Raw genomic sequence first — 24,795 nt, forward strand, 5'->3', positions numbered from 1 at the left:
TAAACATCTCCTCAACGGTTCCCCGCAGACCACCATAACCGGAGGACACTTGGAACAGAAAGTCGATGGGAGGAAGCTAGTCCCTGCAGGCAGTTAGTGGATCGCCGATATTGACGGTGAGGCAAACGCGTAGCTGTTCAGACATGGGGATCCCGCTTGGCTGCATTGCGGTGGTGACGAAGAAAGCAAGAGTGCGTACGATCACTATTCACACGTCGATTAGCAAAATACCACCACCGTCCTAGATTCCTGAGTACAGTAATAGCTACGGAACAATAATAGTCAGCAACGAGGAGTAAGACCAGCATACGACAGCGAAAGGTACAGCACCATTCGATTTATCTGACGTATAGCAGCTCGTCCTCCTTCATCGACGGCTAAATGCTCGAGGACGCAGCGCTCACACGCTCTTGTAATGATTCTAGCCCAACATTACAATAAATAACACGTTGGTTGGTACACACCTCCACACGACTACAACCATTTCTGCAGCACACAGTTCGTACTCATTGCCTGCAAGCACGCTCGCCTGCGCTCAGGTTCTTACTCCCGTCGTACTTCGCGCGCCACTCGGCTGTCTTGTTGTTGCGGGACTTCTGAGCGCACCAGTTGGGGTACGAGCACCAGTAGTTGCTCGAGTACGGGGCATGCAGGTCCGAGTCTTGCAGGTTGAAGCCGACGTTCCGGCCGATGTCCTTCACGCCGTCCAGGCCGTAGAAGACCTTGCAGCTCTTGGGCTGTCCGAGCCGGCTTCATGCACCATGCGCCGTCCATTGGGCATGAAGTCGCCGTACGTGAGCAGGTTGTGGTTCGCGTAGCCCTTGACGCTGGCCGCCAGCAGCACGATAGTCATCTCGTAGAACCGACGCACTGCATGTCGTTCTTGCAGTAGCACTGGATCAGCTGCTCGTGCACGTTGATGCCTTCAGCCTGCACGCACATGTGCGCACTCTCCACGGACGCCATGACGACGGCGTCCAGGTTGTTCATGTACTGCTACTCCGTGGTGGGGCTGTATTTGGACAGCCACTGACCCGCGTCCGGGTTGCAACACGGGAGGCAGGGCAGGGCCCTTGGCCTGCAGATGCATGCGCAGAAGTAACGTGCAGATAGCTGGCTGCAATGACACACAACAAAGCAGTCAGGTTTGTAGAACAGTGAGACCATTATCGACCCATGCTTGTGCGTGTCATAGATGACAGTACCTTGTAGATGACGCTCAAACAGAATCGAATGTGGCAGCACCACCGCCAGCAGCCAGCGAGCCGCGATGCGCGCTGCCGTTGCTGTTTCTCCGAGGTTGGAATGCGACACTGAGCAACCAACCGCTAAATCGCCTAACCCTGTGACGATTTAGGGTGTTGACAGAGTTTGATTATATGACCCTCTCCGAAGCCGCAAGTCCAACGAAGAGAGCTAAAACGGGGCGCAAAATGACAGAAAGACACAATACATGTATTCAAGATAGTGTGCACGACAGCCGCTGGCAGCAAACCGAGCAAGATAGTATCTGTTGGGACGGCCTCTCACGTGTGGGGTCAAGTCGAGCGAGTAGACAACGGGCTTGTGTCAGCAATGACGTGCGGGTAGATTCAGGCACACACGCAAGAGCCGGCTCTAAAGTACACACACACCTGTAGCAGAGCTCAGTTGAAAATATACTACATTCGCATCAAGTCACCAAAACCACAAAGCCTTCTTTTTTCACGTCCAGTTCCAACATATTAAGAGTGTTGTTGTAATCATGGCTCAGGGCGCTACGGAGACAATGCATATTGGAGGCAAAAAAACATTATCGGCATCAAGGAAGGACAACGACGAACGAAGTCTATTCGTGGAACTCCAAAAATCCACGCCGGCCTGCTTCACCACTCCTGGAAGTACAGTCAGCTGGACTAAACCTACGACCCCGCCAAGTTGCAAGGGCACAAGGGCACAAGGGCACAAGGGACTCACCCACCGAGGAGGAAGCCTCTCCTACTGGGGAGACGAATCCAGTCACACGAGGCTTTGATGATGGCCCCCCCCCCCCTTCAAGCACTACTAGCTACTGAGACCCAGACGACCAGTGCATTCCAAGAGGCTCCTCGCCCTGTTGCGGCCGCCTCTGGCAATCCGGATGATGACGACCCGTCGGGCGATGATGATAGCTCAGCTACCGGAGACAACGGGCACGGTCATGGGCATGGTGGATGGCCCCCAACGCCGAGGCGAATGGCAGATCATGGTCATGCAGAGTTGCCGCCACGGATTTCAGTGAAGCATGTGACTATAGACAAGTTCAGTGGAGAAAACGAGCGGACTGGATGCTGGTGCGCAACGGTGGTGGAACAAGTTCTCACGCCAGCTGCATGCAGGCAAACTCTATGCCTACTCGCGGCCGTGGTCTGACGGCGTTAAAGTCACCATACTGGGCGACTACGTCACTTGCATGGCCGAGGCCTGGTATGACGATATGGAGCACCCAACCCCGTGGCATGACATTCGAAGAAGTCGGCGCAAAGCTAGTGAAGCACTTTCGCATCGGTATGACGGACCTGCAAATGACCACTGCGACTTGCCTGACTCGCTAGCTCGCGCCAGAGACGTAGCAAGAATATGTAAACCGGCTTATCGTCATGGCTGATCTGCTTAAGGGCGGTAGGTAGGCAGAATTCAATGACCGCCTTGCTCGGCAATCGTTCTGTGCACGCGCATACCCAGCAAAACAAGAAACACTCGAAGTCAAAATCAGTATTGAGTCAACAAGCCCGCTTTCAGAGCTTCAGCGAGCAGTCAACCGCCTTACCAAGATTGCCAACTCAAGCGGTGCAATCGATGACACTCACAAGCGGAGTATGCCGCCGAGAACTGGAGGCGTGCTCAAGAAAACCCGCGCCGCAATAGGCCAAATACACATCACAATTGAACGGCCACCAAAACCGCCTTCCCACCAAGCAAGAACAGTATGATCCAGAGCAATTTGCGCACCATACCTGTACCATCTGCGAGGGGAAGGACCGGAATGAGCGTGGACACAATGCAAAGTTTCACGAGCGCCACCCGAAGCTCTTCAAAGGAGCAAGCACCGCGACAACGAACTCAAGGGACACCACAGCTGGCGAGAAACAGTATTGACACCAGATTCCTGCAGATCAGTGGGGTTCAATCGTGGATTCCGGGTCTTCTTACCACTTCACTGGCTGCACAGCAGCCCCCTGTAACAAGTGATCAGTCTTTCCTCTCGAGGTGGAGACAACGAGCGGAACCATCGCCCTTTCGACGCAAGCTGGTTCAGCACCCTCATTCAAAATGACACGAGACTTCAAGTCCCTAGCAAGACTGTATGCAGACCGGAATTAACTGAACAAAGGGACTAGGATGCACCGGACACTGAGAACGAAAGCGCGAGTGATAGTGAATTTAATCACCCGGAGCACGATGAAATACAATGTACTGTAGTAGGCCAGCTCGAAGACTACTTGAGTCCAGAAGCCGTCGCTGAGATTAATGGAGGTGCTGAATTCACTTCGCGGCAGCGATCGGAACGACTCTCGTCTCGTCGACTAGGACTGGCAGCGACGTTGATCGAGGAAACCCTGGTTGAACCACGCAATTTGATAGAAGCCAAACGAATGACCAATTTGGAGAGAAGCCGTTAAGTGTGAGCTCGCTGTTTTAGAAGCAAACGAGACCAGGACACTCGTAAATTTACCTGCCCGATAAATTGCACGTGTCAACACAGTACAGTTCCGTATCAAACTGGATGCGAAGTCTGCGGTTATCTTCAAGGCCCGAGTGTGTGCACGCGGAGATTCACAACAACAGGTCTTCAAAGCCCTGGAAGTATGTACACCAGTTGCTACTTTGACTTCCATTCGACTACTGTTCGCACTAACCGTGAAATTGCATCTCAATCGACGCCAGGGCGATGTGCGCGTCCAGGGTGCAGGGCTATGCGTGCGACTAGCAGTGCAGTGTGAGCTGGGAAGCGGTTGCGTGAGTGTTGATCTATGTGACTGGTAGTTATCGTTTGGGGGAGATTTGCGCGGTCAGACCTTCCCATGTCTGTGCTGAGCAGTAGCTCTCACTTCGGAAATATCCCAAATACACCACAACAAGTGTCATCGGGAGCTAGGCAGTACCCCCGAGTGTTCCACTCCCCGCACACTTCTACTCAACACCTAAGTTCAAAAGATTTTAAGGTACGAGTAGCTATCGATTGAAGAGTCCATTCACTGCTCGTTCAACAGAAAATCATAAAATTGATTGGATAACCACAGGCACCCCCACCAGAGCAAGCCTCAAGCCTGGTGCGTGGGTTCTGGTGCCTTAAATCTCTCAGTAGCAAATCATAGGGATGCTGCTGACTTACCACTGATACCGACATTGACGATCGCTTCACGCTCAATATCGCTTATGAGACTGAGCCGTGCGCCCCTGGTACAGCTACCACAATTTTAAAAAACTAGGGTACTTTCACAGCGAGTTCCCAGAGTGCGACTAGTATCAGCTTGCGGGCTGCCGAAAACGTGTTCTGTACAAATCTCTAGTCATATCGCATCGTACAGGGTTTCGGTATATACAGAATTTTGTATTGGAATAGGGGTGGTCCTAACTTGTTTCGACCTTGCACAAACATGCTAGCCAGCAAAAATGTGTGTTAGCGCATCCATCTCTGACATCCTACGCATGACCCCCGTCATCATGAGGGAAGCCTACGGTGACGGCAAGCGCCGCAAGCCGCTCGAGGTGACCTCGATGGCGCTGGAGAAGCGCCTTTGGTCCTGTATCCAGCACGTCGAGGCACATAACGTGTCTCTCTCACGCGAGTTGATCAAGATAAAGATCTGAGACATCCAGAAGGAGCTGTGCGATGCGTGGGAGCTGACCTTTTCAGATGACTGGCTCACTGCATTTGAGCGACGCCACGGCCTTCGCTACCGCCAGCGCCACGGCGAAGATACGTTCACTGATGCCGGTGCTGTTTGACTGGCCACCAGGAGTAGCAAGAGATCACAGACTTGTACTCCCCCAGGATATATACAACATGGATGGAATGGGCCTGTGCTACGCGATGGCACGGGCCCGCTCCATTTGCACGAGAGGCACACGCGGCGTCAAGAAAAAGAAAACACGGATCACTATCGCGCTCACTGTCAATGCGGATGACTCAGATGCTCTATCAGCTCTTTTTCTGGGCCACGCGAAGCAGCCGTACTGCTTTAAAAAGCGGTCAGCGACTGAGCTAGGCTATCTGTAGCGCGAACCAGAAGGCATGGGTGACTGGGCACATATTCCGCGTGTGGCTACTCAGATTGGATCGCGACATGCGCGCGTCGAACCGGCACATCCTGTTACGTTTAGACAGCGTTTCATCTTACAACACGGGAGACATTAAAGTGGTTTAACTTCATGAACGTGTACGAGTTAGAGATAGCATCGGATTCCACAACCGTCGTCACACCGCCTCACCCGTCAGTACCAGCGGGACTTTTAGCAGCACCAACGTGTAGATCAAATGTCTCTTTGCGTATACTTTCCGTTACATTGTAAAACTAGTCAGAATACCCGAGCACGACGTCGAGCTTGCGGCAAGCGTGTTTGGCATCATCCTCGCCAAGGATGCGATCGCGTTCATCGCGCACCCTACTGTACCAAGACCGTTGCTTTATCTCAAAGGGAGCTTCAACTTTAACGCCTTCAGCGACGGAGGCTGTCGTTTTAACTTCCAGTTCTGGAAGGCTGACCTGATTCGACTGTACAAGTCTTTACAACTAGAGGGACACTACAAGCTACTAAGTCGTGTTCGTGTGGGAGGGATGGAGGGTCTTTGCCTCATGCTACGGGTCCTGGCGTACCCTTGGCGGCACGGAGACCTCGCTGTCATATTTGGCAGGTCGCCTACTGCGCTGTGCCTATTTTTCGCCATATGGTGGATCTGATCTACTCTAAGTATTGTGGTTTGTTCGCCCTAGAGTGCGGGGTTTGGCGAATTCTCGCTGCGCAGCATGTGCAAGGGCCATGGCCACACGCGACAGCCCAATCTCTAGATGCATTAGCTTCATCGATGGCACCGTGCGTGCTATCGCTCGCCCTGCACGTGACCAGTGTCAGTGCTTTAACGGACACAAGCGCAAGCACGCACTGAAGTACCAAGGCGTCATGGCTCCAGATGGGCTTTTCATTGACTTCTACGAGCCTGTTGCAGGCCGCCGTCACGACATATATCTACTACGTGAAAGCCGTTACCTTCAGCGTTTAAGTGATGTCCACGGAGACGCTTTTACGGCGATCCGACGTACCCAAATCGGCTGACACTACAGGTGGGGTTGAAGAGGTCGCGTCTTACGCGAGACCAAGAAGCTTTTAACGGCGCCATGAGCATTGTCCGTGTTGCTGTCGAGTGGAATAACATGAATGTGGCCGTCTGTGGCCATGAAGGTGGCATCTAAGCTCTTTCTTTCTCCTGTCGGAAAGTACTACATGGTGGCGGCGCTTCTGACCAACTTTGGAACCTGCACTAGACCACACCAAATTAGTCGATTCTTTGATGTCACCCCGCCTACGCTAAAAGAGCACGGCGGGACTCCATTCTGGTTCTTGGCTGGATGGCGAGTTGCCAAGTGCTAACAGAACGGCACCAGCAGCTACAGCGCCACCACCAACGCCACTGGTAACACCGATATACATTGTACGGATATTTAACCGGATATATGTACGCTGTTATACGACGTTTGAAGTCCAGCGAACCAACGGGTAATCGGCAACTTTCACGTTGCCAACAGTAACGCACGGACGTGTGGGACTTGTCTCTGGCAAGACGTGGTCAAACGTGGGGCACCACCGATTCGTTTGCTTCTTGCAAAACCACTCTATTATCACGCATAGAGTTTCTACGGCCTAATACTACCGCTTTTCTACAGCCCATGGATGCCGATATCATCGCGTCGTTCAAGGGCGCGTACCGACGAAGGCAGCTTCGTTGGGTGTATGACAAGATCAAGCACGCAGAAACGATCAAGAAGGACGTGTACGCTGTTGGCCAGCTTCAAGCGATGCAGTGGAGCCGGGAAGTCTGGAAGGATCTGCAGACCAAGGACACCATCGCGAACCGCTTCGCACACACTGGCATCATCTTCAAAGGTGTAGATGAGAGAAGCAAGGAGCCCTTAGTTTTGGGCCTGGCGTAGACGTAGAAGACATTATCATTCGTGCATCGCAGTTGAGCCTCTAGGTGCCTTAATCTGGTTCTCAACCGAAGCGTTTATCTCGACGCGTGCGTTACACGCGTACCCTACCCCGTATGCTCGGTTGAAAATGAAACTGACCAAATTTGATTGGCCCAGTGTTTGATCAATGTTATCCAATCATTGTACTGTTACTCTCTGTGATCTACGTGTGGTTCACGACTCAACAATATCTGAAGCACTGATCAATAATCCCCCGTCCGGCAATGGGGAACGAATCTGGCCCAGCCCACCAAGCCCCGGTGGCGCGTAACCTTACGCCAGAGATCGTGCAGGCTTCTCCTCCACTACAACAAGTTTTATTAAACGTCAGAGCACCCAGTGCGCCTGCCATCGTCCAAGTCGCTCGGGTGCAGCGCGGGGGAGAAGCACGTCGAAGCCGGACTGGCGCCATGTCAGAGGAGGGGGGAGTGTTGTGATGGGGGAGTGCTGTGAGGGAGAGTGCAAATGCTGAGAGTATGCAAATGCTGCAGTGCATTGATTGGCCAAAAGTAATTAACGCTTGCCTACGCATGCGTTGTGCAGTATCGTTTTTGTAACATCCTGTTAACCAATCAAATCACAAAGTGTCCGAAAACGCATGCGTCCGCCTCGGTTGAGAACGGACCTTAATCTGCATAACTGTACATGTATAGCACATTCTTGACATGTCCGCCGGAAGCAATAGCTTTTATTGTAGCAGGTCTTTCTCAGCGTCTTTCACAACTACTGTCGAAACCCCACCTCAAAATGATAAAACTGTGAGGCCGCATAGTGGTGGGCCTAGAATTTTGACGCGCACTGTAAGCGTGACAGTTCTTTGTTGTTGCGTTTTATACAAAACGCTTTAGATTAAAAAGTGGTCGCGCAATGAACGCCGAGGTGCAGCGTCTGCGAGCGTTCGTCGACGCCCGGAAGCGAGGCGTCGAGGCCGCCGAGAAGCGCTACGACGTGCAGTCCGCCATTGCCGAGCTCCGTGAGCTGGCCGCGCCGTTGCTCACCGCCGACCGCTTCTCGTCGGCCTGGAAGGTACCAACAACGCCTGTGTCGAGCGGCGGCGATCGGGTCTAACGTCCTCCACTGCCACGACGCTCCAATTGCTGCAGGGCCTGTACCTGGAGCTGTTCTACCGAGATGTCGCGGCGTTCGTGCTGGGCTTCGTGGCCGTCCACCTCGAGATCTGCTTCTCCGACGCGGACCGGGCGCAGGCGTTCGACGTCTTCTTTGATCGCGAAGCTGCGCCAGCGAGCAGGGCTGTTGGCGCGCTGGTGTCGACGCTGTCCGCCACTAGGCCAGATGCAGACGCAGCGGCTGAAATGGCTGAAGGAGATGCAGAGGCCTCCATCACGCAGTGCGTCCGGCTGCTGGAGAAAGCCGTAGCTGCCGGTGCCATTGAGGACATTGTGGCAGAAATGATTCTGCTGGAACAGGTGGGTCGTGGGCTGCTGCAAGATGTTGTTGTATTGCTTCTCTTTGCTGAGTTGCAGGCTGCTGCAATGTTCTAGCAACCAGCAGCGAGTGGCGGGCAGAGTGTAATCGGCCTCCAAGTTCTTGTCGCACAGCTCTCCTCGCTACCAGGTACATCATCGCTGCAACGTTTACAGAAGGATTAGTGTCCTACGCTATTGAGGTGCTGACTAACGCGCGGTGTGCTCCTGGAATACGCGGATTACACGCAGATCTTGTTTATAATCGTCGACAGCGCGACACTCCGGCAATATTTCGCCCGCGACGATACTTCCCAACGCTCTGCGATAGCCTATTTGGCAGTTTGTTACGATCGGAGGTTCCTGTGGGGCAGTCGCGGACCTCTCGGATGTTCGCTGATAAGCTTACGCGCATTGGCCAAGCGCAAGCATTTGTTCAGAGTTGGATGCGTGCTGTTAACTCCAAGTCGGACTCGAAGGTGAACCACGCTGTATTTCAAAGCCTCCCAGAATCGTGCCACGAACAGATTTTGCTCCAGATTGCGAGCGAGAAGACGCCAAGTCCGCTGAACGCTAAACAAGCGCTGTGTCTCCCAAAGTACAGGCTCCTAGCTCAAATTCCCCCCTCTCTGTGCGCCAACAGGCACTTCCAATACGTGGTTGCGCACAAGTTGTTGCTTCGAAAGCCGATTGACGACCTCTTCTTTTGGCGTGTGATGGTTGACGTAATGGCGCAATCTGACTGCGACCAGTCTCCGTTAGCGTCCGTATTTGATGTGGTGCTCGCCCGCTGGAGCCAAAGCGATTTTGCAGTCAGCACGGAGTATACCGTGAACGCCTCCGTGTGTTTTTTCCTTCGCTACAGCCTACAGAAGCTTACTGAGTGTGATGGCAGGAAAGTATTTTCGCAACAAGACTGGATCACAAAGCTTTGCAAAGGAGTCCAAGATCATATGAGCCACTCGCTGGAGCGCGTACGAACGTTGGGAATGCGTGTGGGGGAGACCCTGTCACACGTAATTGCGTCTGAAAATCCACTGGACTTCGGGCTTGAAGATGAAGACCCCCTAACTACTTATGGATCCCCCGTGCTACCTGAGGAGCTCGAAGAAGTCATCGCGAACCTGAATTTAGACGATGCAATGGCCGAAGGAGCCTCGCATGAAGCTCAATTCACCCCAGACTCTAGTTCTAATAGCGCTAGTCGACCTCGCCGGAAGAGTTCGAAGAAGTGTTCACCGAAGAAGTTTACTCTTGACCCGGACGAGTTGGTTCTCAGTGACGACGAGGAAGCAGACGCTTCGGATGTTGATGCCGATACCAGTTTTGACGGCGACGAGTCTGATTCCGATATGAGCTTGGAAGCGTACGACTTGCAGGACGACGAAGAGGACTTGACAGCCAAGCGACCATTATATCTGAAGGACCTGATTACAGGTCTTTTGTCGGATGATGATCGCGAAAAAACTGAAGTTGCACTGAACGAAGCCGAAACCTTACTGCGTCGTCGGCCGCGGGATCTCAACGATAAAGCCCACGATGTTGTTAGGGCACTGCTGCGACTGGAAGACAAGTACAGCACCCCACAGTTCACCAAGCTGCGTTCACAGGCTCTCGCCTCGGCGTGTGCCCTGGCACCGACTTCAACTCTGCCGTATCTATGCAGCCAGGCGCTGGAGCGAGAACAGTTGCTGCAGTCCCGTATTGATGTTCTTCAGGCGATGACGTCGGCTGCGCAGGAATTGTCCGAGAGAGGTGGTAGCTACCAGCGGGTGCAAGGTCCTAAAGCCCTGCTTCGGGAGGAGCTTGCCACCACTTCGAGCGATTTAGGAACGCGCACTTTGCAAAGCCTAAAAACTCGACGCTGGGGCTATCGCCGCGACCCGTTGGCACTGCCGAAGAGAAACGCTTTCGCTCCGTACGCGTTGGAGTTCTTCTCCCCGTTGCTCTTCGGATACGTCGAGTACGTGCGGAAGCACTCGGCAGGGTCGGGGAGGCCCCGCAGCGAAGTGGAGCAGACGTTTTTGGCGCATCTGCTGCACGCGCTCGCGAGCTTTGTGGAGTGCGCAGGTCACGCGCCCCAGAGCATGGCCATGGCCAAGTGCTTGCTGGAGTTCGCGTGGAGCGAGCGCTCCAACACCAACGCCGAGGTGCGTCGCCAGGTGCTGTTCAGTCTGAGTCGCGTGCTGCTGGTGGCGCCTCCATCCTTGCTGAGGCAGGAGGCGGGCGAGGCTCTGGCGGAGGTCGCGCCGTGGCTGCAGCAGATGCAGAGCCACGACCCCGACCCTGGCTGCCGCGAGGCCGCGCGGCTGCTGCGCTCGTTCGCGTCGGCACCACTGTCGCTCACGTAGAGAGAGGTAACCCTGCAACGTGTAGCCCAAGGTACCACATAGATACCGACCTGTGATTGGCTCGTTTCGTTGAAGTGGCCACTTCGAGCAGAGCGTCCAAGTTGCGACGGCCTATCAGCCCCAGCGCGCAATCAATGCTACCACTAGCCAACGAAGCTGAGCTCTCGGGAACAGTAGTAATGAAAGGGTCCAGATGTATTAAATGCAAGTTGGACGGATGCCTGGACACCCTGCGATGACGCGCGATCGTGCGCTCGCGCGGCTGTAGCCAATCACGTCTGAGAGGTTTCGCGTGGCGCACACAAATCGTCCTTTCGCTCCTCATCTTTCTGTTGCGGGAGAAAAATCAATCACCGCACGCAGCTCGAGGCTCGAGGTGGCGCAGCTCCTCCGCCCCGATCCTCCGCCCCCCGCGCGATGGCGACCGCCCAAGACTCGCCCGTGAGCTCCGCCAAGCTGTCGGAGCTGGGCAAGGCGCTGGACCAGACGTCCATCTCCGCGGCGCTCGACGCCCCGCGCGACGCCGCCATGGCCGACGCCGACGCCGACGCCGACGCTGGCGCCGAGCCGCCCGCGAAGCTGCCGGCCAAGAGCCCCAAGAAGCGCGGGCGCACCGACAGCATGAAGAAGATGCTGCCGGCGCCGGCCTCGCAGCGCCACAAGCAGCTGGCGGGCTCGCCGCAGGGCAGCACGACGGAGGAGGACTCGGCGGCCTCGACGCAGGAGGCGTCGCCCCAGCCGCAGCCGTGGCCGCAGCAGACGCAGCAGCGGCCGCACGCGCAGCCCGCCAAGCTCATGGTGAAGGACCGCAGGGGCAGCGGCATGGGCGTGCCGCGCGCGCACCTGATCCTGAACGCCGTGAACCAGGCGCCGCCGGCCAAGGAGAAGTCCAACCCGCGGCGGTGGTCCAAGCACGAGGACGAGTCGCTGCGGCTGGCGGTGGAGCGCAGCGGCGAGCGCAACTGGAAGGCCATCGCCGACCAGGTGCCCGGACGCAACCACACGCAGTGTCTGCAGCGGTGGACGAAGGTGCTCAAGCCCGGACTGATCAAGGTGGGGCGGGGGTGTTGCGGCCTGGTCCATTGCCGGTCGCTCACACGCGATGGTGTTTTTTTCTTTCTTTCTTTTCATGTTGGGTGTCTTCTGTGCAGGGCCATTGGACCCCCGAAGAAGACGCAAAGCTGCGGGAGTTGGTCGCGGAAGGCAAGAAGAACTGGGGACAAGTGGCCTCTCTCATTCCCGGGCGAACGTGAGTTCTCGAGTAGAATTGCGCGGGTGATACTAGCGGACTGCGTGCTAATCGTGTTGGCGACCCAGGTCCAAACAATGCAGGGAGCGGTGGTGTAATCACCTGGACCCAAACATCAACAAGGGGTAAGGCCACCATGCACCTCGCCTTACCAAGGTAGATGGGTGAATAGGTTGCTTACCCTCCATTTTATGGACGCTTGGCAGGTCTTACACAGAGGACGAAGACAAGATTATTGTGGAGATGCAAGCCAAGCTTGGTAATCGTTGGTCTATTATCGCACAGCAGCTTAAGGTACGTCAGTAGCAACGATCTAGTTGTACCTGGTTCAGTTGATTTACGTTAGATGGTAATCAACAGGGCCGGACAGAAGATGCAGTCAAGATTCGGTGGAAATCATTGATGCGAGGACGCCGCGCTGCCTCCAAAGAAGAGAAAACACCTACGGCTGCCTCAGCATCGCCTGCGGTTGACACTGTGATCACAGCATCGTCTTCTCCAGCCGACGCGGAGCGACCCAAAGCCAAATCTTCTAAGGCTAGCCCGCCTCAACACAATAATCGTGTATCAGAAACCTCTGTGGCGACAGGTGCAGCGACTGATGCAACTGTGAAAGTGGAGGCGGCAGCTGCCCCAGAAACAAAGGTGATTAACGAAGTCACTGCTACCGAGAATGCTCCTGTAGGGAATATGCCAAGTACGGTGTTCGTCAAGAATGCTCAGCCACTGGCTCCGGCGTCACAACCGGATATAGCGGCGGCGATGGGTGTCTCCGGGAACCCGATGCAAAATGTGAATGATCTGGTGGCTGCATCGATTCACAACTTCCAGATGAGTCAACGCTTTCACCCAAGCTCTGCTGCGCATGCTGGAAACACATTGTATCCTGGGAATCCCAATACGATAATAACTGGTATCGCACCTGGAAACCAGCAACCTGCTCCTGTCTACGCGATGGCTGATGGAGGAGTGGGAGCCTACAACATGAATATCCAGCCCCAGCAAATGCCATTGCAACAACATCCAGCGCAACAACATATTCAGCCTCATCAAGTTCCCCCGTCCTATCAGTACCCACCTGGGTACACTATGCAACAAAATATGGCTGTGATGCCAAACTACGTGGTGCCGACAAATTTTCCAACATCAAGCCAAATGCAGATGCAAATGCAAATGTCTATGCCGATGCAAGTAAGTCCAACGCTCACGCCTTCGCTTCCCTAGAGTTAGCATGCGATTTAACACTTTAACTTCTTTTAATGCGTGTGCCAGGTAACGTCGTCGATGCAACCTTCATTATCGATGCCGCCAGCACCTACTACGTATTCTTCTCAAGCGATGGCAATGGCGATGGCAAACGCGCAATATCAGCAACACCCTCAACACCCACCTGTTGTGCACCAAGGATTTAGTGGCGCACCGCTTCACCCTCGGGTAGTATCCATGGGTACTCCATCAGGGACGTCCGCGCAGCCTATGGTAATACCCACCACAAATGGTGGTGTCGCCGCAAACAACGGAAATAACGCAAATGGCGGGGCCAATGCTGGTCTTCCGCCTTCTTCAGCTGCCGCAGTGGGTGCCGGAGGGAAGGGTTTGAATACACCACGGGAAGAGTGGGGTTCGTCACAGACTCCGCGGTCTCAGATGATCATGACGGAGGGTCACGCTTCTGCGTACGAGCTGTTCCATCAGCAACGACTTCGATTAATGCTGCAGGAACGAGACAAACAGGGCATGACCCTTTCGTCAGCTCCGTCTCCTGGGCAAGCATTACTCACAAAAGAGCTGGAGGCCAATAAAGAGCGTCAAGCGCGGCAGGCGATCATGCAGAAGGGCTGGAAAAGTGCCGTCGAGTCAATGGTCTCTTTCAACAGCGTCAGCGTACGATTCAGCTTTTCTGCGTGGATTACCCCGAACTTACTGGTCTAACCCTACCGTGTGTGTTTGTTTCATTTAGGACCTATCTACTCTGGACGACCAGCAACGGTTCGACGGGCTACTGGAGAAAGTATCATTATCCGCTCTTGATCCAACTGACGATGAGCTGCTTGACCAGACAGTAGACATTATCTCGGGAGGTACGTGCTCCATTATTTGCACAATTTCAGGAGACAGAGGTAGCTGATGTTGTGGGTAAATGATGCCAGATGACACCGTGGATCTATGATACTTCAAGTAACACCAAGTGTTCGCTGAGCCAACGCCTGAAGAGAAGCAACTATGCAAAGGGCAATCACCACCAGCCTGCTCGCCTTTTTATTTGTACATGGCACCGTGTAAGTTAAAGTTATTGAAATCGATTCTGCAGCGGAAAGGAGACGGCTAGTCGTCGAATCCTCCCGCTGGCCTGAACGGGGGCATATACGCTGGAGTTTTGAACGCACTTCTTGTATCATTTCACAAACTCGTTCAAGCCGAGGTGAACGGGCACAGCAACGTCATATTGGTGTGTTTCAAAAGTGGTGGTCTCTATTCGTCGTCATCTTCTTCCTCGTAATACTCCTCCTCATCGTCATCATCACCAAACTGCACAGCTACAGGCAGTGCGGCTAAAGTATACAGGACCAGCGCAGCAATGGCGCCGATGATAACGTTGCGAGGGCCCTTCTCGAAAGCCTTGTCTGGTTCTTCAGCTGCAGCATGCCTCTCAGCCTCCCGTTCCCGCTTCTTCTGGGCAACTTCCGAGGCCAGCTCGCGGCGACTCCAGTCCAGGCTGCGGTACGGCTTGAGGAAGGCCACTTGGAGAGGCTGCGAAACCTTCTTCATGAAGCCGCTGTCCAGAGAAGTGCTGCTGAAGTAGTTGGTCTGGTTCTCCGAGTACACAGCCTCCTCACTGAGACTCGTAGGCTGCTCACCAGGAGCGCCGAAGTACGCGTCACGGATGCGCTCCGACAGCGTGATGAGAAGCGGAGCATGCTGGTGCACTGTCGCCGCCAGCTGCGAGTTGCCGAGAGCGTCAACAATGTGACCGAACACGGCCACATCCAAGGCGCTCGGCTGCTCTCCGAAGAAGTAGGGCGTGCCAGCGCTCTCGAGCTTCGTGTTGAGAGCAGTGTAGCAGTCGCGGGCGATGACGTAGGCCTGCTCCTTGGTCGAGATGCCGTACAGGCGCAGCTTCTCCATCGTGTCCAGGTGCATCTTCTTGGGCAGGAACAGGTTCAGCGGGAACGGGATGTTGCGCTTCATGTGGGGGCGCGTCACCTCGCGGTACGTGGCCGAGTCCACCCAGCGGCAGTACAGCATGACGCGCTGCAGCTTCTCCGACAGCATCGACCGGTACGCGTACGACTCGCTGCGTTGCGCGTCGCTCAGGAACTCGTCAATGTCCTTGTGGAACTGCCCGCACCGATCAATGAATGAATCAATCAGTGCCAAACAAGCATCAACACACACAACACACTCCCCCACGGCCTGCAGCCACGCACCGTTTGCAGGTGCATGATGATCTCCTCCTTGGGCAGCAGGAAGTTGCCGTCGCTCAGCTGGGGCAGCTCTCCTGTGCAGTCCACCGCAGCACTCACCGTCAACACACTCGGGATCAACCCCCACCATCAACCCCTCATTGCAGCCGCACCCGTGGCCTCGTACGTCGGGTACTTGGAGTTGTGCACGTGCAGGCGGACGCCCGCCACGCGCAGATAGGCCTGCACGTCCCAGGCCGGCAGGAACTGGTGCAGCACCAGCGTGGAGCCCAGCTCCCGCGACGTCTTGGGCGTGCTCTCCAGCTCCGTGGCCTCCACCAGGTCGTCGTGCAGGCGGTCGGCGTCCGGCCCCAGCGGGTGGAAGCGGTCCTCCGGGAACATGGCGACGCACTTCCTCCGCCACACGAACAGTACAATACGCGACGCAAATTACCAGATAACCGGTACACAGGGTGTACATACCAGTGTGTGTACCACACACAAACCGACTAAGTGCGATCCACCACCACGCCCAACCAATTCGACTGCCATTCCACCAAGCGAGCGGCGGCCAGCAGCTCCGTTAAGGCTTAACGTGCACGAGGCTCTGGGCGCGCACACAGCAGCAGCAGCTGGACAGCCATGGCGGACACGGTGCAGATCACGATGGAGAAGATGGTGCCGGAGCTGGAGGACCTGCAGGCGCGCAGGCTCTTCTCGGCGGCCGAGATCCGCCAGATCGTGGACCGGCGCCGCGGCTTCGAGTACTCGTTGCAGCGCGTGCCGCTGCGCAAGATCGACGCCATGCGCTACGTCGAGTACGAGCTCAAGCTGGACGCGCTGCGCGCCGCGCGCAAGGAGCGGCTGGGCCTCGTCAAGGTGACGCTGGGCGACACGGCCGGCGTCAAGCGCGTGCACAACATCTTCGACCGCGTGCTGTTCAAGCACCGCGGCAGCGTGGAGCTCTGGCTGCAGTACGTGGCCTTCTGCAAGCGCGAGGGCAGCAGCCGCGTGCTGTCCGCCGTCTTCTCCAGGGCGCTGCAGTCGCACCCGCGCAGCGCGGAGCTCTGGATCGAGGCGGCGTCCTACGAGTTCGGCGTCAACCTCAACGTGGACTCGGCGCGCGTGCTCATGCAGCGCGCCATCCGCCTCAACAAGCACCACCAGAAGCTCTGGCTCGAGTACTTCCGCCTCGAGCTGCTGTACGTGCAGAAGCTGGCGATGCGCCGCCAGGTGCTGCGGCTGGACGAGGAGGTGGAGAAGCCCGAGGACGACGGATCGACTGTGCTGATCGACGAGCTGCCGGAGGAGAAGGGCGCGGCAGAGGAGGACATGTCCGAGGAGATGGCAGCCAAGATGAACGCCAGGAAGCTCGTGCTGCAGGGGGCCATCGCCAAGATCGTGTACACGAACGCCGTGGCGGCGATTGCCGAGGATGTAGAGTTCCGCCTCAAGTTCGTGGAGATCCGCGATCTCTTCGGCGCGCTGACGGCTGCGGAGCTGTCGGACTTTATTCTGGAGGACTGCCTGCAGAAGTTCCCTCAGAGCGAAGAAGTGCATGCTGCCAAGGCGCTGCGCCCATTTCTGGCGGTCGAGGACAGCGATGCGGCTCGCTCGGGCGTATCGTCGGAGGTGGATGGTGCCAACGTTTCTGAGACCGAACGCCAAGCCGAGCTACTGGTCGTGCACAACTTCGAGACTAGCGTGGCGCAGCTGGACACTATTTCCATGAAGGAACTGTTTGCTGACTGGTTGGTGACGCGACTGGCGTCTTCCAGCCAAACCGCGTTCCTGCTCGAGTACGCACGTGCCAAGCTTAAAGAATTCGCTTTCTCGGCGTCAAGCTCTACGTCACCGTCTCTTGCTATCAAGTATGTTGATTTGATCCACCGCACGGACGGTACAAATGATGCGCTTATGGTCGTGCGCAAGGTTTGCGACGAGTGCCTGCCGCAGTCATCCGAGGTTTGGCTTCTGCAGTCTCAGCTCGTGCTTCACGGAGACCACGAAGAAGCGAGCACTAGCCGCTCACCCTCGGCTAAGCGTCGACGTACGTCGCGTGGCTCTTACTCGAAGGCCAACATCACCAATCCGTTGAGCACTGCTGTGTCGGTGCTGAAGACGGCTCTCACAAAGATTGCGACGGATGATTTCAATGCGCAGTTTGCTATTCACAACCGCCTGGTGCAGCTCCTTATCAGCAGTGCGGAGTCCTCGAGTGTTATCGAAAAGGCATTTAAGGCCGCGCTGGACGCGCAGAAGCGTGGATCAGCACACTGGAGTGCTGTGCGTCAACAGTACGTGACGTGGGCCTCCAGCGCGGCGTCCGCGCGCACATTGGAGCAGGTTCGGGCGCTGTACACCAAGTTCATGGTGGACGAGCAGCTGCTGCCGTCTCCAGAGACCCAGTCGTTCCTGTCGCTGTGCGTGGACATCGAGACGTCGGCCACGTCGGTGAACGTGGCGCAGGTGCAGAAGCTGTTCGAGAAGCTGGTGGAGCTGTTCGGCTCGGAGCAGGAGGAGGTCTGGGTGCAGTACGTGCGCTGCCTCTCGGAGCGCTTGGCGCTGTTCGCCGACGCCACGCGCGTCCAGCAGCGCGCGCTGCGCGTGTGGAAGGAGTCCCCGGCCCTCACGCAGTTCGCCTTCACAGGCTTGTAGAGCGCCCGCTGCCACCCTTTGCGATAAGATAGTTTTGTACGCAGCAGCAGCAACAGACGCGTCCCTGTCGTTCATCAACTCCCAATAGACAAGCTGCTTCTCTTCCTTCACTCACCAAGCCTTTAGGTACTGCAGAACTGACGACGACGACTGTGGTCCAACATATTTATTATAGAAAGCCATGCATCTAACACCACGCGCGCCGCCGTCCCATTTCCTCCAGCTGCTGCTCCTTCGCCTCCGTCTTCGCGCTCCTCTCTGCGCTCAGCAGTTGTGGATGAAGCTGCTGCTGTTGGATGGCGCCGCGGCCGCGCGCTGGGCCGAGGCCGGCCGCTTACCGGGCCTCGAACTGGATGAGGCGCTTGGTGCGCGCCTTGTACATGATGCGGTAGCCGCAGGCGCGGCAGCGGATGGGGTCGCGCGCCGACAGGTAGTTGACGATGCCGCAGTCGCCGCAGATGTACTTGATCTCCGGGTCCTTGATCATGGCGCTGGCGCTGGCGCTCGTGCCGGCCGCGCCGGCCGCGGGGGTCGCTCCTCCGTCCATACTCGAGGCCAAGTCTTCCTGTGTGGGATAATCGCCAACTGATCGCTTGGCTGTGTGCCCTTGGCAGGGTTTTGTCCAATGGCAGCGGCCAAGCCGCGCCATTCGCAGAAAACGAGTGTAGCCATCTCCCGATTGGGCGAAAAGCGCCGCCCGCGTCCATTGGCCTCAAGCGCTTCCACCCATTCGCGTACGGTAGCTGCTCGCCGCAAGGACGTCGTCGCCGCGAGGACCAATGAGCACCATGTCCAGCCAGATGCCCACCATGTAAGCCTCTCCGCCCTGCCGCAATGCGCCAATAGCTGCAACTTAAATATTGCAATGGATACAAGAGACGACAGACACGGGAGCTGTCCATGTGTGTCAATGCGTGTCAATTGCGTGCCAATGCTGACCTTTGTGCTGTTGCCGCCCGCAGCTTGTGTTGCATGTGCGCGACGCCCATCGTGGCGAACGCCGCCAACACGTGCGTCAACTGCCTCAAGTCGCAGGTGGACGTGACCGAGGGCATCCCCAAGGAGGTGATCATCCACCAGTGCCGCGGCTGCATGCGCTGGTCGCGCCCGCCCTGGGTGGCGGCCGAGCTGGAGTCGCGCGAGCTGCTGGCCATGTGCCTCAAGAAGATCAACAACCTGAACCGCGTCAAGCTCATCGATGCCAACTGGATCTGGACGGAGCCCCACTCGCGCCGCCTCAAACTCAAGCTCACGGTGCAGAAGGAGGTCATGAGCAAGATGATCATGCAGCAGTCGTTCGTCGTCACCTTCGTGGTGCGCAACCAGCAGTGTGACGCCTGCCAGGCCTCCTTCGCCAACCAGTCGTGGCGCGCGGTGGTGCAGGTGCGCCAGCGCGTGGACCACAAGCGCACGTTCTTCTTCCTGGAGCAGCTCATTCTCAAGCACCGCGCCCACGAGAAGACCACCAACATCGAGTCTCACCCGGACGGTGTCGACTTCTTCTTCTCGGAGCGCAACCACGCGCTGCGCTTCGTGGACTTCCTGCAGGAGTCGGTGCCCCTGAAGCTCAAGACGGCCAAGAAACTGATTTCGGCAGACAACCACAGCAACACGCACAACTACAAGTTTACGTATGCTGTAGAGATCGCGCCCGTTTGCAAAGATGACTTGGTTCTGCTGCCGGTGAAGCTCGCTCGTATGCTTGGCAACATGTCTTGCCTGGCTCTGGTGCAGTCCGTTACCTCTTCGATCCACGTCGTGGACCCGTTCACGACTCAAGTAGCGGAGATTGATTCGGAGAAGTACTGGCGTTACCCGTTCCGTGCGTTACGATCGATTAAAGCAATGACGGACTTCACCGTCCTGGACTCAAACCCCATGGCTATTCCTTCGGGTGGCGGCCGTGCCATTCGTGCGACCCGCAAGACTCGACTGGCTGACATGGAGGTTGTTCGCGATGCGGATTTCGGCGTGAACGACACGCGGTTCCGCACTGTGAGCCACCTTGGCATGATTCTTCACGTTGGTGATTCGGCTCGTGGCTACGACCTTACGTCTGCTGTGTTCAACGATGCCGACCTGGCACCTCTTGTGCAGTCGGGTGTGTCATTGCCCGACGTGGTGCTCGTGAAGAAGATGTTCCCGCGTCGTATCCAGAAGCGCGCGCGCAACTGGAAGTTGAAGAAGATGGAAGGTGTCGAGCAAGCTGGCCCTGTCCGCAAGGCCGATCTCTCCAAGGAGGAGCAGGATTATGAGCAGTTCCTGGACGAGCTTGAGGAAGATAAGGAGATGCGTTCTCAGATCAACCTGTACAAGGATGAAACCAAGCAGACGAAGCCTGCAGAGGATGACGACGCCATGGAGGAGGATGACGTTGGTGCTCCGGCTGTGGAGCTGCACGAGCTGCTTGATGACCTGGCCATGAAGGAGGACGAGCCTACGCCGCAAATTTTATCCGAGGCTGAGGCCAACCAGGCATCCGCTTGGGAGCTAGAGGAACTGTAAATTCGTTGCACCCTCCACTCTACAGTAACTAGATTTTCTTTTGATGCGTAACAAACAACACGGTTCACGCAGTTTGCCTCGATAGTTTTTGGGCTGCTCTCTACGTTACCACGACAAGCTTTGCGCAATTTGGTGGTGGTAGGACTGAAACATCTTTTCCTATTTTACCACTCCAACCTACCCAAACGTTTCCGTCATTGTCATCGTCACCGAATCCACGTAGTCGTATGCTCTGCTACATTTCCTTTAGCAGAACGAATCAAGACAAACTAAAGAAGACAGAAGCTGTCGTTGATCATCAAATTTATTGCGACAGACACCAGTCAAATGCAAACGCCTTAAGACGCCTCGGGGATCGTCCAGTTGGCGGGCACGGGGCCGATGTCGTTGATAATCTCGCGGTGGCAAGACCACACCAGCTTGATCGCCTCCGGCGTGCCGATACCGCCAGCGCACGGGTCACCAGCCGGGCCGAACCAGTGGTTCTGAGGAGCACCGGTCGTTCTCGCACGGATGCCGCTGTAGGTCGTACCGTTCACCGTGGCCGACAGCACCTCGTTAGCGAAGTGCTGGTCGTTCGAAACCACAGCAGCAGTCAGGTGAGCCTCCATGCGCTCCAGCGCGTCCAGGACAAGCGGCAGCTCGCTGTCGTCGTAGTCAGTCAGAACCTGGAACGGGCCGAAAATCTCCGTGGTGGCAAGCTCGAAGTTCTCAGGCTTGACAAACTCCTTCAGTGGCACGTAGATAGCGGTAGGCTTAATCGCACCATACTTCTCCGGAATCGTGTGGTTCTCAAGCTCCTCAGCACCAAACGCAACGCGAGCGCCAGGAATCTTCAGCAGAGCTGCGGCGTGGTCAAGCATACGCTTCGTCGTGACCGTCAGCACGGGGCCAATGGTCAGGTCCGACAGCTTTCGCCGGGCAGCAAGCTCAGCAAGCTTCTTCTCAATGCCAGCGTCCACCCAGTTCTTGTGCATGAACAGAACCGACTGCGCCGAGCACTTCTGGCCCGAGCAAGCGTAGGCATCCTGCAAGACAAGCGCATCGATCAGCATGCATGTTTAAGGATCCATAAAACAAAACGACACACCAACATACCTGATCGGAAGTCCAGGCAACGTAGTCGAAGTCACGAACGTCAGGGCCGAGCACCTTCCAGTCAAAGCCAGCATCCTCGAGCTTGATACGGCCACTCAGATCCTTTGCGAGCTTCTCAGCAACAGCCTGAGATCTGTAGACGCGCAGCAGAATGCAAATCCTTGCGTGAGTTGACCGTCATCGTCAAACAACACTCAAAACCAGCCACTTACCCCGTGAACAGCGTGTTGCGCGGCTTGATCTGCAGCAGCAGGTCGTTCATCACAGCGCCGTCCGAGTTGATGAAGTCCACGTCGGTCAGGGGCATGCCGCACTCGTGCAGCAGGCGCAGGGTCTCCTGCATGACGATGGACACCTTGGAGTCCACCTTCAGCAGCACCTTGTTGCCCATGAACAGCGCGCCCATCATCTGCAGCACCGGGATCTCGATGGGGAAGTTGAAGGGCGTGATGAGCGCCACGGGGCCGTACGGCCAGCGGTAGCCGTGGCTCGCCTGGCCCTGGTGGTCGCCGGGCACGCCAAACGAGCGCGCCAGGAAGCGCACCTGGTCGCCGGAGAAGTTCTCGAGGAACTTGCCCGTGACCTTGACCTCGTTGCGCGCCTGGAAGTAGCTCTTGGGGGACGTGCGCTGCACCAGGCGGGCGAAGTAGTCGGCCACCTTCTCCTCGCGGAAGAGCGCGCCGGCCTTGGCGCAGATCTCGCCGTACATGACGTAGCGCTCCACGTTCTTGAGCGGGTTGTGCAGGCCGTGCTTGGGGCAGCTGGTCATGCTCTCCACGAAGGGCGCGAGCTCGTCCTTCTGCGTCAGCGGCATCGTCATGAAGGCCTCGCCGTTCAGCGGGTCCAGGACGGTCTCGGTCTTGGCCGTCTTGGTCCACTTGCCGTTCACTGCAGGCAGCACAACAAACACGCGCGTCAGCCAAGAAACGATGCACAGAGCCTTCCAACACACAGACAGTCGGTCTACGCACCGAGGTTGAAGCCGTCCGTCGGGTTGGCGCCGCTGAAGTCCGGGTCCACGGTGGCGAAGGACGGCAGCGACGACATGGCGCGCGTGGCGCTCAGGGCGCGGCGCGAGGCCAGCGCCGAGGCCTTGCGCAGGGAGCTGGAGCGCAGCATCGCCTGCTTGTGTCTATATAGAGAGCTGAGAGACCTGCGCGCGGTGGAGCGAATTCCGGTATGACAGCGTGCGGTCCTGCGGCGAATGGATCCCGGCCCTTGTGCGTGATGCAACTTCACGGAGGAGTGATGGTCGTCGAGTATCGTTAAACGCCGCATTGAACCAGAATTGAAGTTTAATTTATTTGTAAGGGGGTCTTTGGATAGTAAAAGTGGTCCGAGCCAGCAGCATTCCAACACTAGATAACAGGTTCTATGGCTTCTCGCAGGTTGTTTAGACGTGGCCCACACACCTCCTGTGCGCCACACCATGTTTAGACGAGCGCAGCAACTTCAACAGAAAAAGTCCCCGACAGACGCAGGCCCGAATGGCGAGCACGCTCTCCACGTCAGCGCCATGCGAAGAGGAATGGACGCGGCTCTGCGGGTCTGCTGGTGGTCAGGTGGTCTGGTGGTCGGGCTCTTTCTCGGCTGCTGTTCTGTCGGTCTGCCGGTCTGTCGGTCTGTCGGTCGTCTTCCTTGGACGAGTGAGTCTGGGCTGGGCTGGGCTGCTGCTGGCTCGGTCGGCGGCGTTGAAGTTGGGGGTGGAGGTACATGTGCAAGTTGGCTGGCGGTGATAATGATATAGTGTCGGGGGCGATAAATAGCAGCGCGAATATATAGGCAGCGGCGGTCCTCGGGCTCCTGTTTGCGGGCGGGCACGTGGCGCCGGGACGAGTTGGGTCCGGACAGGAGGCGTCGTTCTATCTGCAAGTGTGGGTCGAGGCCGCGCGGTGGCGGTGTCCGGCCGACATGGCTGGCTCACCACTTGAGCTCGGCGATCTCCGCGATGGCGGCGAGCACGTCGGCGGGTAGCGCGACGACGGCGCACCGACGGCCGACGGCGCCGCGCCGCACGAGCTCCTTCCTGCTCTCCTCGTCCACCTGGGTGTCGTAGTTGCTGTTGGCGGCACTCGGCGCGACGTGGACCTGTAGCTTGGTGGCCAGCATCTTGGACTCGCACGGGGCGATCTCGCGGGCGGTGATCATGCTGGCTTGAGGTGGTGTTGCTGTAGTGCTGCTGAAGCCGGCAATTGAGAAGTGATCTCTTGACGGCCCGAGCGGGCAAGTCGGTTGCGCTGGAGTCGGGTCGGTGTGCTCGTTGGGTCGTGAGAGTACTAATGACCGCTCCGTCTCCGGGTCCCGCTATGTCGTTTAGCTCTGCAAACGCTGAGACCTGCAGGCTGTTGTTCGAATGATGGCCAGTCGGACCGGACGGTGGTGAGACCGGGGAAACGCTCGAGCTGTCTTCTTGAGCGCAGGTTGGGGAATGGGCTCCGGCAGCCTGGAGCGCACGCGTGCTCGAAGCTGCTCCGGCGGCTACATTGAAGCGAGCCGAGAGTTGCTCGGCCGTTTCTAGGATAAGATGGCGTGCCAGGATCCGATTGCCACGCCAGGTTGGCGGGCGGCTCAGGCTCGAAGGCGAGTCCCAGTGTGACATCGCGCGCGCTTGACCCAGAAACGATCGGGGCAGCGCGCTGGCGTCGCTGCCTGGAGCGAAGCGTTCCCCGAAGCAGCCCGTTTAACACCTTGTGGCGCCAGCGAGAGCGGCATGCGTGGACGACAGGCAAGCGCACGATGACCAGATTTTGGCCAGTGGGGACCAGTCCGCGCCCCCTCGCCAGGGACTGGGGCGCACGTGCCAAACCGCCGGGCTCGTAATGCTCGCCAAGCATCAGTGGCACTGTCGGCCAACGTGGCGCTGTCGACGAAACCTGCCGCAGTTGCCGCTGCTGC

General features: G+C 57.0%; 10 protein-coding genes across 11 annotated transcripts; 5 read left to right on the forward strand and 5 right to left on the reverse strand.

Moving 5' to 3' along the window:
- Nucleotides 1-506: 506 nt before the first annotated feature.
- Nucleotides 507-990, reverse strand: IUM83_05662 (ER membrane protein complex subunit 8/9; the record flags this gene model as incomplete). Its single annotated transcript, XM_067929811.1, has 2 exons — nt 507-750; nt 872-990. 2 exons carry the CDS (start codon nt 988-990, stop codon nt 507-509), a joined length of 363 nt encoding a protein of 120 aa, XP_067798230.1.
- Nucleotides 991-6,908: 5,918 nt separating this feature from the next.
- On the forward strand, nt 6,909-7,172 carry IUM83_05663 (Tigger transposable element-derived protein 6; the record flags this gene model as incomplete). Its single annotated transcript, XM_067929812.1, has 1 exon — nt 6,909-7,172. One exon carries the CDS (start codon nt 6,909-6,911, stop codon nt 7,170-7,172), a length of 264 nt encoding a protein of 87 aa, XP_067798229.1.
- Nucleotides 7,173-8,078: 906 nt separating this feature from the next.
- Nucleotides 8,079-10,986, forward strand: IUM83_05664 (telomere length regulation protein tel2; the record flags this gene model as incomplete). Its single annotated transcript, XM_067929813.1, has 5 exons — nt 8,079-8,237; nt 8,315-8,638; nt 8,714-8,786; nt 8,888-10,785; nt 10,855-10,986. The coding sequence occupies 5 exons, from the start codon at nt 8,079-8,081 to the stop codon at nt 10,984-10,986; spliced, it is 2,586 nt and encodes an 861-aa protein (XP_067798224.1).
- A 417-nt stretch (nt 10,987-11,403) lies between these two features.
- Nucleotides 11,404-14,405, forward strand: IUM83_05665 (uncharacterized protein; the record flags this gene model as incomplete). The annotated part of the gene is made up of 11 exons (XM_067929814.1): nt 11,404-12,039; nt 12,138-12,235; nt 12,304-12,360; nt 12,442-12,529; nt 12,596-12,824; nt 12,921-13,027; nt 13,387-13,426; nt 13,508-13,557; nt 13,883-14,119; nt 14,196-14,316; nt 14,386-14,405. 11 exons carry the CDS (start codon nt 11,404-11,406, stop codon nt 14,403-14,405), a joined length of 1,683 nt encoding a protein of 560 aa, XP_067798223.1.
- A 302-nt stretch (nt 14,406-14,707) lies between these two features.
- IUM83_05666 (metaxin 1) lies at nt 14,708-16,041 on the reverse strand (the record flags this gene model as incomplete). The annotated part of the gene is made up of 3 exons (XM_067929815.1): nt 14,708-15,574; nt 15,664-15,734; nt 15,813-16,041. 3 exons carry the CDS (start codon nt 16,039-16,041, stop codon nt 14,708-14,710), a joined length of 1,167 nt encoding a protein of 388 aa, XP_067798226.1.
- Nucleotides 16,042-16,281: 240 nt separating this feature from the next.
- Nucleotides 16,282-18,297, forward strand: IUM83_05667 (U3 small nucleolar RNA-associated protein 6; the record flags this gene model as incomplete). The annotated part of the gene is made up of 1 exon (XM_067929816.1): nt 16,282-18,297. The coding sequence occupies one exon, from the start codon at nt 16,282-16,284 to the stop codon at nt 18,295-18,297; it is 2,016 nt and encodes a 671-aa protein (XP_067798225.1).
- Nucleotides 18,298-18,631: 334 nt separating this feature from the next.
- IUM83_05668 (DNA-directed RNA polymerase I, II, and III subunit RPABC4) lies at nt 18,632-18,844 on the reverse strand (the record flags this gene model as incomplete). The annotated part of the gene is made up of 1 exon (XM_067929817.1): nt 18,632-18,844. The coding sequence occupies one exon, from the start codon at nt 18,842-18,844 to the stop codon at nt 18,632-18,634; it is 213 nt and encodes a 70-aa protein (XP_067798232.1).
- A 232-nt stretch (nt 18,845-19,076) lies between these two features.
- Nucleotides 19,077-20,802, forward strand: IUM83_05669 (60S ribosomal export protein NMD3; the record flags this gene model as incomplete). Its single annotated transcript, XM_067929818.1, has 2 exons — nt 19,077-19,108; nt 19,260-20,802. The coding sequence occupies 2 exons, from the start codon at nt 19,077-19,079 to the stop codon at nt 20,800-20,802; spliced, it is 1,575 nt and encodes a 524-aa protein (XP_067798221.1).
- Nucleotides 20,803-21,140: 338 nt separating this feature from the next.
- Nucleotides 21,141-23,019, reverse strand: IUM83_05670 (aldehyde dehydrogenase; the record flags this gene model as incomplete). 2 transcript variants are annotated; one of them, XM_067929819.1, is made up of 5 exons in its annotated part: nt 21,141-21,830; nt 21,901-22,033; nt 22,113-22,393; nt 22,445-22,788; nt 22,872-23,019. In XM_067929819.1, 5 exons carry the CDS (start codon nt 23,017-23,019, stop codon nt 21,141-21,143), a joined length of 1,596 nt encoding a protein of 531 aa, XP_067798051.1. The 2 variants fall into 2 exon arrangements, with proteins under 2 accessions (XP_067798051.1, XP_067798052.1); XM_067929820.1 differs by having other exon boundaries at nt 22,113-22,788.
- An 801-nt stretch (nt 23,020-23,820) lies between these two features.
- IUM83_05671 (uncharacterized protein) lies at nt 23,821-24,048 on the reverse strand (the record flags this gene model as incomplete). The annotated part of the gene is made up of 1 exon (XM_067929821.1): nt 23,821-24,048. The coding sequence occupies one exon, from the start codon at nt 24,046-24,048 to the stop codon at nt 23,821-23,823; it is 228 nt and encodes a 75-aa protein (XP_067798092.1).
- Nucleotides 24,049-24,795: the final 747 nt, after the last annotated feature.

This window comes from Phytophthora cinnamomi (assembly GCF_018691715.1).
Source record: "Phytophthora cinnamomi strain GKB4 chromosome Unknown Contig10, whole genome shotgun sequence".
Taxonomy (NCBI): domain Eukaryota; phylum Oomycota; class Peronosporomycetes; order Peronosporales; family Peronosporaceae; genus Phytophthora; species Phytophthora cinnamomi.